Genomic DNA, 12,860 nt, shown 5'->3' on the forward strand with positions numbered 1-12,860 from the left:
ATTTTGATACAGGAGCGTCCATAGTAATAATGGTAGAGACCAAGGCATTAGTAAAGCTTCTCATGTATGTGCTCAGAGAGGGAGTGTGTGTGTATAACAGCATATGAGAGGAGTGGAGAAGAATAAGCCTCTCTCTCCATGTGTAAGAGGGTATTTAAAGAAAAGAGTCATCTCTTGCATGGGGGCTTGAGCTGGTCAGTCTCTGAGCTGTCTCATCAAGCTGCCCACTATCAATATACAGAGGCACCAGTGCAGGATGGGGAATGACCCAGTGGTGAGCCTCTATGACTTGTCATAGGTGCCCTCTAGAAGGTTCTAGACTGTGGGCTTTGAGAGGTTAAACCCATCTGGTGGACCTAATGTAAGTTGTATCCAGAACAGAGTATGGCACTTAAAATTAATTTTATTAAAACAAGTGGTGTAGTGGATCATTATAACTGAAGAAAGGGTAAAATTAATCCCAATTTGAGGGGAAAAGATTTTTTTTCTGTTCTCTAAAGAATTTCAAGAATTTATTTTTGTGAAATTTTCCTTTTTTGAAAGATTATACCTTTTTTGTGGTACCCACTAATACTTTTTATTATTTTAATATAGTTTTTATTATTAAGTTATGATTTTAATTAACTTAATAATGAAAAATGAGTTACATAAGTTTTTTAAAAAAAAAAAACATATTAATAACATTTTTTTATTTTTTTATTCTACTCAAACCCATTGACCAGCAATACGCGCCCTCTCTTTCCGTGCTGCAGATTAATGACCAATAGCGTTCGGGGTTGGGGGAAATTCAAAAGTGGCTTAGTTAATACTCTCAAGTAGTTGATATTTATCTGAATTAATCATATTAAATATTTAAAATTTGATTTAACACCATATTATATATGAATTATATGTTATTAAGTTGAATAAGTCTAATATTTTAAGCACATATATAAGTTTTTATAAAATTTTCCCTATAAGTACTATATTTCTCTTATTTCCATTTCATTTTGTACTTTTGCAAAATATTTAAAAATGTTACGCAATATTTAACTCATTCCAAATCATAGATTATCCTCTCTGTAGAAAATTTTAATATACACCCGGCCGATCAAAAGATTTGTGCTTCTTTTCCTTTTTTGGTAAAAAAAAAACTATTAAACCCCTCTCTTTTTTTATATTTTCCTCTTAGTTCTTTTTATTTTCCATTTTTGGTCAGACCCACTATATACCCGGCCCATCAACTAATCGCTCCCTCTCTGCATGTTTGTTACGACATTTTGCACATCTTCCAAGGACGAGCTAGGCTTGTATTTCAATTTTATTACTTATGAATTTTATGTTTGTTTTGGTACATGATGTAACATAACTTTCATACCCACACAATTTTATGTGAGTCTTATTTTTTGATTTTTTTTTTTCTCTCCTCTCTCTTCTCAATTATGTGTGTAGATTTGTTATTTTACATTATGTAACAAAACAAACATAAAACCCTTACTTTATATGCAAACATGTGCGAACGAAAAAGTTCTTAGAAATAAGATAGAACATCCACAATAAAAGGACGAGCCACATTCGTTATTCTTGCTTTTGAGTTAATTAATTGAGAAAAGTGTTTATCCTTTTAAATGACACAACTTATATCATTTTACTCTCACAAAGAGGTAGGACCCACACCTTTACAGCTTTATCTCTCCAGCTTTATCTCTCCAGCTTTATCTATCTCTTTCTCTCTCTTAAAATGACACAACTTTACATCCTTTAAAATGACTCACACTTTACCTTAATTAATTTGCTAAAATGCCAGAGAAGCAACTAAAAAACTTTTGAGTTATACTTTGCTTCTATCATAATTCTGCAGGAAAACACACCCATTAAAGTTAATTGCAAAATCATTTGCTAGGTAGTTGTTTCCCCCTTAAAAGAAACAATATATATATATATATATTTATATATATATATATATATATATATATATATATGAGGTAGGATCATTTAACGTCAGTGTCAAATTTTAAATTTGACATCTCATCTGAGAGATGTTAGATCAAAAAAGATCAATGGTGTCACATGCTTATAAATCAGAGTCGTTGATCTTTTTTGATCTAACGGCTCTCAGATGAGATGTCATGTGTTAAAGGATCCTACCTCTATATATATATATATATATATATATATATATATATATATATATATATATATATATATATAGTCACGGATTCAGAAAATTAATGAAGGATGGACACTCAATAAGTTCAAGTATATATAGATTTGGGTCTGGTCTAAAATGCGACTTGCGAGTAGCTGTCGGCTAGCTGGGTCTGGTTGAGATCTAGATTTGGACGGATTGCGACTCGACTAGACCCATGATAGACGAAGAAGAAAATGTTCCAACTTCCAATAACAGAGATTGAGGTTTGAGAGGAGATGAATCAGTATCTAGATGCAAACGATGGGTTTGGAATAGAGCTCTCTACTGTTAGGTTTGGATAATGAAGATGGAAGAGGAAAAAAAACTCACGGGAAAATAAAATAGAAAGAGCGAAATTAAAGGGGTAAGATATCATAACAACCAACTAAGGTTACTACCAATCAATTTCACCCTTAGATCGATTATGTTGATCCAACAGTTATATTTATTTCTATTTTTGTATGATTATGGTCCCCATATTTAATGTAAAAGCATTAAATATGAAAAATCATAATCATACAAAGGTGGAAATAAATATAAAGTATTAAATATGGAGAATCATAACCATACAAAGATGAAAATAAATATAACCGTTGGATCAACATAAGTGATCTAACATTGAAATTGATTGGTAGTAATATTGGTAGTAACCCTAATTGGTTATTATAATATCCTACCCTAAAATTAAATTGGAAAAACTTGAATTTTAAGAGAAGTATATTTTTGTATTTTTGTATCATATTTTAATGGTGGGCACTTGCCCTAGATCTGCCTTTGTATGTATGTATGTATATGTGTGTGTGCGTGTGTGTGTGTGTGTGTGTGTGTGTGTGTGTGTGTGTGTGTGTGTGTGTGTGTGTGTGTGGAGAAGGTTATATTTCTAAATTTTTTGTTTACAAACTCTTACAAACTACACTATGTCGAACGGGCAATACACTCTTGAGTAGAGTATTACCGGTTGGACATAGTGTAGTTTATAACTTTGTAAAAAAAAGTTATCAATATAACCCTACTATATATAGATATATATATATATATATTTATATTTATATGAAAAAAATATTTATATAACCACTTTAGATAACATTATCTACAGCTACCCCTTTTTAACTAAGTCTGAAAGTAAGACATAGTTATAACAATAAAGTTGTTCTTTTTTTTCTCTTTTTAGACATTGTCGGCTGACATGGCGGAAAGAGAAAATACAATTTTTATGTTTTACTTGTCAGACTTAGTTAAAAAAGATAGTTGTAGACAATTTTATGTAAAGCGACTGTAGAAATATTTAACCATATATATATATATATATATGAAATTTATAACAATAATGTTACAATTCTCACATTGGTTGCTTGCACAACTAATTTGGGATTTATATATATGAAATTTATAACAATAATGTTACAAGTCTCACATTGGTTGCTTGTACAACTAATATGGGATTTATAAGACTTTGGGCACTTCCACTCTTTGAGTTAGTTTTTGGGGTGGTAACCTCAAGGTTCGTAATAATTAGTGTTTTTGTTGAGAGTTAAGGCTACGAAAAGGGCTACCTATAAGCTGAATTAAGGTACCTCTGGGCACTGAATATTGATATGTGGGTGAAGCTACCCAAAAGGGAGAAAAGGCTACCGTTGAGTCAGTGTCAATAGAATGAAAGTCGTCGTGGACGTCAACCCTTAAAAAGGATGACATTGTTATGAGTCTCACATTGATTGCCTATATAACTAATATGGTCTTTATAAGATCCTGAATATTCCCACATTTTGAGCTAGCTTTTGAGGTGATAATTTTAAGATTCATAACAAATAATATTACAAGAAAATAATTGTATTCAAAGCTATAAAAATAGCATGCCCACATAATTAAAAAAAAAAACATACAGCACGCAAATTGATGGCTCAGCTGGAAAGTTTTCCTATATCCTGCAGCACACTTATATCTCCCTATATATATATATAGATAGAGAGAGAGAGAGAGAAAAGGTTCATAGGATATGAGAGCAGTGTTTTAAAAACCGGCTCGGATCGGCCGGGTCGACCTGGGTCTCAATGACCGGTGGGTTCCCAGGTCCGAGCCATCCTTTGGATCGGTTCTGCAGTCAACCCGATTTGGACCGGTTGACTCGGCCGAGACCTGGCAATTCGGTGACCCGGGTTAGACCGGTTGACCGTCTTTATTTCTTTTTTTGTAAAACTTTTTTTTTTGGTTGCTATGAACTCTTGAATTAAATCATGTTCATATTTTGTGATAAATATGATTAAACAGTAAGGTAAAAATAAGAAGGTATTTTGAATTAGTGCAGTTCGTTTATGTAATTTAGTAGTATCTTATAATGATCTAATGAAGTTAAGTGGGGATAAACTCGGATTGTGTCATCTGGTAGAAACTTTCTCCTTAGTGTATATTTCATGCCTACTATTTGTTATCATGATTTAGTTTATATGTGTTATGTCAAGGCACAAAGGTGCATTTAGCTTATATTGCAATTTTAACCCAATGCTAGGATATGGTCTAGAGCTAGAAGTCTAGAACTATATAATATTTGCTATTATTGAGAACCAATAAATTTTTTGAAGCTCATTGGTAGTTTTCTTATGTGAATTTTTAATATAAGTAATATGTTTATATTTTTTAATATGCGAACAGTAAATTTGATTGAACTTAATTGAATTATTGATCCAGTACCTCGACTGAGTCGATGACCGATTCGAATCTTGAAACACTTTGTGAGAGTAAAGAACAAGAGAGAGATAGAAAGAAATAGAAGAGGAGCGTAGGAATGACGCGGGTAAGGGGCGCGCGAGATGAAGGCGCTAAACATTGAAACGGAAATTGATGCGCAATCTTTCTCATATGTCCAACTCCTACATCCCTCTACGTGATATCTCTAACTCTAAGAACAATATTTTCTATAAATGATAAAATAATTTAAAAGGAAGTACACGTCAATTCCGTAACTTGAGGAAAGAAAGTTATGTGTAATCGCTTGGTTCTTACTCCGCAATAGAATTATATAAAGAATTGTCATTATATTTTAGGAAAACTTAAAAAAATTTCTATGAATTTTCTTTAAAATCACTTATTTCTCCTTTAAAATTGTAAATCATTTATACTCTTATTTATAATTTTTTTATCACTTACTTATCTAATTTAAATTTTTTTATCACTTATTTCCTAATTTATGGGAGTGAGTGATAAAAAAATTAAATTAAAAATATAAATAATTCAAAATTTAAAAAACGGAGTAAGTGATTCTGAGAAAAATTACAGAAATTTTTTAAAATTTTTCCCTATATTTTATGAATAAGTTACTTGCGGGAAATTATCATTTTGGATATTAATATCAATGAAAAAGATATGGGGGAATATTTAGGTTAAGAAAATGTTTTTTATTAATAATTATAAAAATAATATATTATTTTTAAAGATTCGTAGAAGAAATAAATTTTATTTTCATTATTTATAATATAAATTTAATAAATAAAAATAAAATTTTTATAATTATTAACAAAAAATTAAAAAACTAAAAAAGTGTCGTTGAAGGTTATGCGATATGTATTTTTCATTTCTGCCCCACTTCACTCATACAAACAGGCCAGACCCGCCAAACCTGCGTTGGAGCCAGAACCACCTTTGCTTTCCAATAGACGTTTCTGTTTTCTTGGGCATGCGATTGCAGGGTACGTTTTATATCATATACGGGGGAAAGTAATTTTTATCCTGTAGGAGAATTCTAATCCAATGTCATAGATACATTAAGTGTGAGACCCACTTATTTAATAAAAATAAAAAACAAAAAAATGAGTGGCACACTTTTTTATGGTGTGTGTAGGAAGGGTTTGTTTTCTAATGCAACATGAGAAAAACAAATCTCATCATATATAGTATACAATTACAAAATAACAATTACTTTAATCACAATCAATTATCAGTTTATTATTTCTATATTTTCATTTAGGGTTTGATTAATCTCATGTTAAAGGAGATAAGTTATCTTATGTCATAGAGATAAATTTGTGGGCTCCACCATCTGAAAAATAAAAAGAAAAGAAAAGAAAAAAGATGGCACATTTATCGAATAGTGTGTAGAAGAGAAAGTTATCACATGTAGCATAAGAGTAGTTTTTTCCTTTCATTTAAGGGTATATTTTTACACGAATTTATAATAATTCGATATTATCACCCAGTAATAATTTATTGAGTTATTAAATAATTATAGTTAAATTAGTTTAATAATTTTTCAATAGATTCTTAAGTAGTAAATCAATATTAAATAGAAAAGTATATCAGTACTTGTTTATTTTGAACATATTAATATATTCTTCTCCAAGCACCATACAAAGCAAGTACCATAGTACCTGCATAATTTTTTATACATATAAGGCATATATTTTTGAGGAATTTGTATTTGTCATTTAACATGAAACAACAAATTTTTTTACATACCCAATATTTTGTGGGGTCTACACTTTTTGAAGAAAAAAAAAAAAAAAGAAATTACGACACTCAAAACGAACTCTATAACGTTACACAATCACTTTTCTTAGAACATATAACTCTTATAAAACTCATATTCTAAACGGTAATGTAAATTGCAATAAGTTACACAGAAGCTTCGTACAGATATAAAAGGCATACATAAACGGGAAGCGGTTGAGAGAAAGAGAGAAAAAAAAAAGAAGATAAATAATTGTGATGAAACATTTGTAGTGTTTGTGATATAAATAAATAAATATATATATATATATATATAATAGAAAAATATTTATTATTTTAAATAACATAATTTTGTATCATTTTTAATGAAACTATGTCGGTTTTGATATGTTTTGTCATTTTTTTTTATAAAATTAGGAAGAAAAAAATTAAAGGAGAGAAAATGACAAAACATACCAAAACGATGTAATTTCATTAAAAATTACATAATTTTATGTCATTTAAAATTACAAATACTTTTTCTGAACAATCTTCACACTTCTTTTACCACTATTAGAAAAGTAGTTTTCTATGGAATCCTCATTAATATCCACGGAAATTTTTTTGTCAGAAATGACTTTTCTAATAATGTACTCAATTTTAAATAGAGAAATGATCCGTTTACAATTTTTTTTTATAAATTATACTAAGTATGACCGGTCATACACTCTTGATTGAAGTATGACCCGTCATACTTAGTGTAGTTTGTAAGAGTTTATAAATAAAAAGTTTATAAATATAACCTTTCCCTTTAAATTAAATAAAACATTCACCATTTTTGTAACTTTTTTTTTTTTTTTTGCACACATTTAATTTTTTTTTGAGACATCATCATTTTTTTTATTTTTTTTGTAATAGGGAGGGGCTAAGCCCCAAATAAAACAAGACATCATAACTTTAATTCTAAAGATGAACGACCCCGAAATGACCTAACTATTTCTATTAAAGGATTTCAATACCTAATTCAAAAGTTGAATACAATAATAATATGTTCGAAAGGGTCCCTAAGTAAATTCGGGTATGATCATTTAAAGAGAGTTACATATATTTCCTGAAAAACAGCAACCAATAAGCAAAAACTCAGTTCTATTACTTGACTATTTTAAGCAAATGACTCATCAATACAATATGTATGATATTTTTTTGGAAGTTCCTACTTGTTGTCATATAAAAAAGAAATAAATACAGAAATAGTTTTCAGAAGCTCCACTCCACATTTTTTTTCTTCTTTTAATTAATATTTTTTTAGTAATCTAACATGGGAGAGGGAGAGAGTGAGGCCATCACATAGAAAGGTCTACTACATTCAGGAGGAGACATCTATTATTTTCTTTGCCACTGGATGATGACACAAACTAGGCTAATTGCCTACTAGGGATTCTTAGGTATTTTTCATGTTCTGGTGTTGTTCAAGTCTAGGTTTTAGGTACAATAGGTATATGAAAGTCGTCATCGAGTTTAAATCTATCAAGTAGTAGCTTTCTAATATTTTGCTGTTGTTAGGTTATTGGTAATTGACCAATTGACTGTGGAAGTTTGTGTTTCAAATTTTATGCAATTATAAAATGGGCATTGAATTGTATTTGTTTACAATATTGAATAGTCAAGTACGTAGCTTACCCAAAAAAAAAATTATAGTCAAAGTGTGCCTCTATAGAATATCTTAACTAAAGCTCATAATACTTAAAATAAATAAACCTTACCCCTGGACACTTCTACTTATATTATTTTATATTTAAGCAATATTGTTAATATATGATTTTAATTGATTCTACTAAAACTCCAACACATCCTTGCTCCACTCTCACTATTAGAAAATTCACAATCAGCAAGGGAAAAATTCCCTTGCAAAACCTGTCAGCGACGGAATTTGCGAGGGAACACGGTCCCTCGCTAAAACCCTCGTCGCAAATAGATTTGCAAGGGAAATTTGTCATATGACAATTCCCTCGCAAATTGCTACGGAAAATTTTCCTTGCAAGAAAATAAATTTCCCTCGCTAACAACAGACCTATCTACGGTGTTTTTCCCTCGCAGATAGCGACGGAAATTTCGAGTATAATTTCCCTCGCAAATTTCCGTAGCAGAATTTGCAAGGGATGTATTAAATTTCCGTTGCAAAATTTGTAAGGGAACATTTTGATTTTCCTCGCAAAATGCTACGAATTTTGCAAGGGAATTTTGAAAATTTCTGTCACAAATTCTGGAATTAAAATAAAAAATGTATTAAACTTTTGTTAATTTTCCTGTAAACAACAAGGATTCCAAATGAACATAAATACATAAATTGAGCAACAGAAATCCAAAAAAATACTGGATAAACAATTAAATTAAAATTAAATAGTATATCAACAAAAGTGAACAACAACAACAACCATCAAATCTACAACTAAAATGTCTTTAAAGTTGTAGATATCTGAAGTCCTAAAAGAAGTAAAACATACAAACAACAACTAGTATGCCTCTAAAGTCCTAGCAAAGTCATCATCATCATCAGGGTCATCATCTGGCCCCGGTCCCTTCGACTTGTTGCAGTTGGCTTCCTTGTCCTGCATTAAAAGCCGGAGTTGTTCCTGCATTTGTTTCATAATGTCAGCTTGCTGCTTCATAAAGTCCGATTGCTGAGTTAGCTGCTCTGTCATTGCATGCAATTGCTCCTTAGCATGCAATTGCTCCTGAATTTGGAAGTGGGACACCCTCATCCTTTTAAGCTCATCTGCAAATACATTATTATAAAACAGTAAGTTAAATGTTTAAAATAAAATATTAATAGAATAGAGATTGAAAATATAAAAGAATTAACTATGCATTGAGTTTACCTGCAGAAACACTGTCAACCTGGGTAGAGGGCCGTTTACTAGGCTTCAGTCGGCTAGCATATCCTCCCAGCCCGACCACCCTTCCTTTCTTGTTGAATCCACCTGCAGCTGTAACCAACATGTTCCCATTATCGGAATAGAAGGAGCTGGATTGACCGTCTGTCGCCGCCTGTGAGGACCTCTCCTCTTCAAATTTTTGATAATTTTCCTGCAAGTAAAGAAAAACCAGCACACATATGGACATGTAAAACATGACATAAATCATCATAGAAAAAACAAAACGTCAAATAATAAATGATCAAACCGTTATTAGCTTCACTTTGGGGCCTAACCACCGCCTTTGACCAGCTTCAGGCTGCTGGGAATGAGTTCGCTCGAAGGTAGCCCAATCAATCTTTTCAGGCGGCACTTCTCCAGAAGCCTCCTGGAAATACAAACGAAAATCATTAATTCATTAGTTGCAAGTACGAATTGTTGAATACCGAACTAGAAAACAATTTATACTTACTATCCTTTGTCGATGCTTGCTGATTGGAATCGAGCCTCCAACATATGTGGGTTTGTCCTGCTTGGCCCTATTTTCCTTATTTTGAGCAGATCTCTTTTGAAACTTAGGACAGTTTTTCCATTTTTCTTTCAATTGGATTTTTAATGATTCACTACACCATGCATTTTTGCCCTTGTCATGTCTTACTTTATCCAGTTTATCTGCGAACATTGTGGTGGCTTTGTGATGCCAAGCTCTTGCCAAGTTATGGCGATCCTCGGGCAACCACCTATAATGATCCTGTAAATTGCCAATTTTTTCGATTAACGCCCAAATTGGTGACAAATGTGTAGTTAGTCTACATTTTTGTAATAAAACATTAGCATTAACGATATATACATAACTTACCAGGAATTCATTCATCCAACCATTTCGAATTTCTTTAGGAACGTCTCCCCAGGTGCTCCATACATGTTTAAAATTACGGAATATTTGATTATCAATGAATTTCATGATCTCATCATAAGGTTCGAACCTGACAATATTAAATCAATTTATTTGATTATAACGATTGAGCAATGCTAGAAGCCACATTAGCACATCATTAGTAACAATTACAACTTACTCTGTGGTGCCTAAAGGACGAACCCATATACGTTTAGTCTGTGGATCACACCTCCCCCACTCTGGCTGAAGTGCCGAAGCAGCATCTCCTACCTCGCTTGCAGGGGATGCAGCCTGCAAAAGGGAAAAATGTTAAGCATTAAAAAAGTTAGTAGAGAGATGCTTAAAAGAAACTATAATATATATCTAAATCACAAAATGATGGTTTACTTAACCAGCTGTGTCGGTCCCATCGGGTCAGTGGGAGTGTGAGGAAGTCCTGCACTTCCCATAACAGAGTCGGTGGTAGATGGTGATGATCCTATCCGAATTGGAGGGAGGGATGAGGAAGCTGTACGACCTCTACTAGAGGGGGTAGATGATGTCGTCCTACCTCCTCTGCCACCACGGCCTGTAACTCGACCTCTACCGACATTACCATCACTACCAGTACGCCCATCCGTATGAACCATCTATGAAAACTTATAAACATAATGCAAAAATATATATAAATATAATAAGTATGCAATACGACGCCTACCACTATGGCCATCCATTTGTCACTAATGGATGCATACACCATACAGAGATCCTAAAAGATAAAAAAATATAAATCATAATTGTATAATACATATAACATGTGGCCTGTGAATAAAAATTATTTAGTACAACAGATAAGCTTAAAGAAAGAATAACTGAAATCAATCGGACGATTCCTGTTCTTCGAATTCTTCTTGCCCACCTTCCTCTGGACTCTCATAATCATCGAATTCAGGCTCGCTATCTGAATAAATATCTTGTTCGTCATCGTCTGATTCCTCATTGTCCAATATAATAGGAATTAACTCTAACTCTCCAGCGGAATCAAAAAGATTGCTTGGCACATCATCCTCTGCAACATTTACAGGCATTTCATGTTCCCCATCATCCTGAAATGGATCAGTCACATCATTTGAGTCTGACTCCATCGACTTAGGGATAATATTCCGGGCTTTGGTTTTGATAACTCCTCTCCACCCTTGTTGGGAAGTAGGGTATAATGTGTAAATAACTTGTTCCGCTTGTTGAGCAAGTATAAATGGGTTGTAGCCAAGTGCATAACTCCTTGACCAATTGACCTCAACATTTCCATACTGGTCAACTTTTGTCCCACATGAGGTGTTATCAAACCAATCGCATTTAAAGAGAGTAACCGATTTGCCCAACTTGTAATCCAAAAGAATGATATCAACTAACTTCCCGTAGTAATCTCCCTCAGCACCGTCGACTTGCCCACCTCGACAACATACACCATAATTACAACATGACATATTTTGATTCGCTTCTACAGTTGCAAATCTATATCCGTTGACTATATACTTTCTGAATCAAATATTTAGAAAAAAATTCCATGAAACAACGTTGTTTTATTAAAAAAAATAAAATAAAAATTCCACTTAATTATATATATATATATATCTTTAATGTATAATAATAATTGAAATTTTATTTAATTAAAATATTAGGTATAATTTATTTTATTTACAATATTTATTAACATATCTTTTATCTATAATATATATTAAAATTTAGGGAAAGGATATTGGAACAACTAATTAGTGTTACTACCAATCAATTCTCACTATTGAACAATTTTTACACACACCTTAAATATCAACAGAGTCTTATCTTTCATATGACTAGCTGACATAGACACTACTGTCACTACATGCACTCAATGTCTGCCACAAGGGATGCGGCTACATATTTAATGACTTTTTCTCATACGCATGATGTGGCGACCAATTAATGCCCTTGCCCCTTTTAAATTTGATTTATATATTATTTTTGAATTTTGTGAGGGAATATATTCCATCGCAATTTGCGAGGGAATATATTCTCTCGCAAATTGCGAGGGAATTTGAGAGTGAATATAATCTCTCGCAATTTGCGAGGGAACCGTCATGGACTTAGGATGTTTGCAAGGGATTTAAATTCCCTCGCAAATTGCGACGGAAATACAACCGATCTGCAAGGGATTCTGCGACAGTGTTGTAGTAACGGAAAATTCGCCTATTTTCCGTCCCAATTGTATTTCCCTTGCAAATTCCGTCGCAATTTGCAAGGGAAATTTTCCCTCACAAATTTCCCTTGTTATTCGCGACTTTTCTAGTAGTGTCTGTTTCTGCTATTTCAAGAATGTGATAAATTTGTAAGAATAAAATGATATGCATTGACTAATTTTATATATGGGAAAATCACTTCTTATGCGACTGCAAAACATGAGATCTCCTGCTGCTGACACACATCTTGAAATAAGGTT

At 32.3% G+C, this 12,860-nt stretch overlaps 1 protein-coding gene across 1 annotated transcript; it reads right to left on the minus strand.

Annotated features, from left to right (window-relative positions):
• Positions 1–9,102: 9,102 nt before the first annotated feature.
• Positions 9,103–11,031, minus strand: LOC133290640 (uncharacterized). Its single transcript, XM_061488753.1, has 7 exons — positions 10,795–11,031; positions 10,581–10,693; positions 10,364–10,490; positions 9,977–10,255; positions 9,773–9,892; positions 9,469–9,676; positions 9,103–9,365 (listed from the first exon to the last, which is right to left on the minus strand). Exons 1-7 carry the CDS (start codon positions 11,029–11,031, stop codon positions 9,103–9,105), a joined length of 1,347 nt encoding a protein of 448 aa, XP_061344737.1.
• Positions 11,032–12,860: the final 1,829 nt, after the last annotated feature.

The sequence above is a fragment of the Gastrolobium bilobum genome, unplaced genomic scaffold (genome assembly GCF_033153095.1).
Source record: "Gastrolobium bilobum isolate Gb01-03AN ecotype WA unplaced genomic scaffold, APGP_CSIRO_Gbil_v1 utg46365, whole genome shotgun sequence".
Taxonomy (NCBI): domain Eukaryota; kingdom Viridiplantae; phylum Streptophyta; class Magnoliopsida; order Fabales; family Fabaceae; genus Gastrolobium; species Gastrolobium bilobum.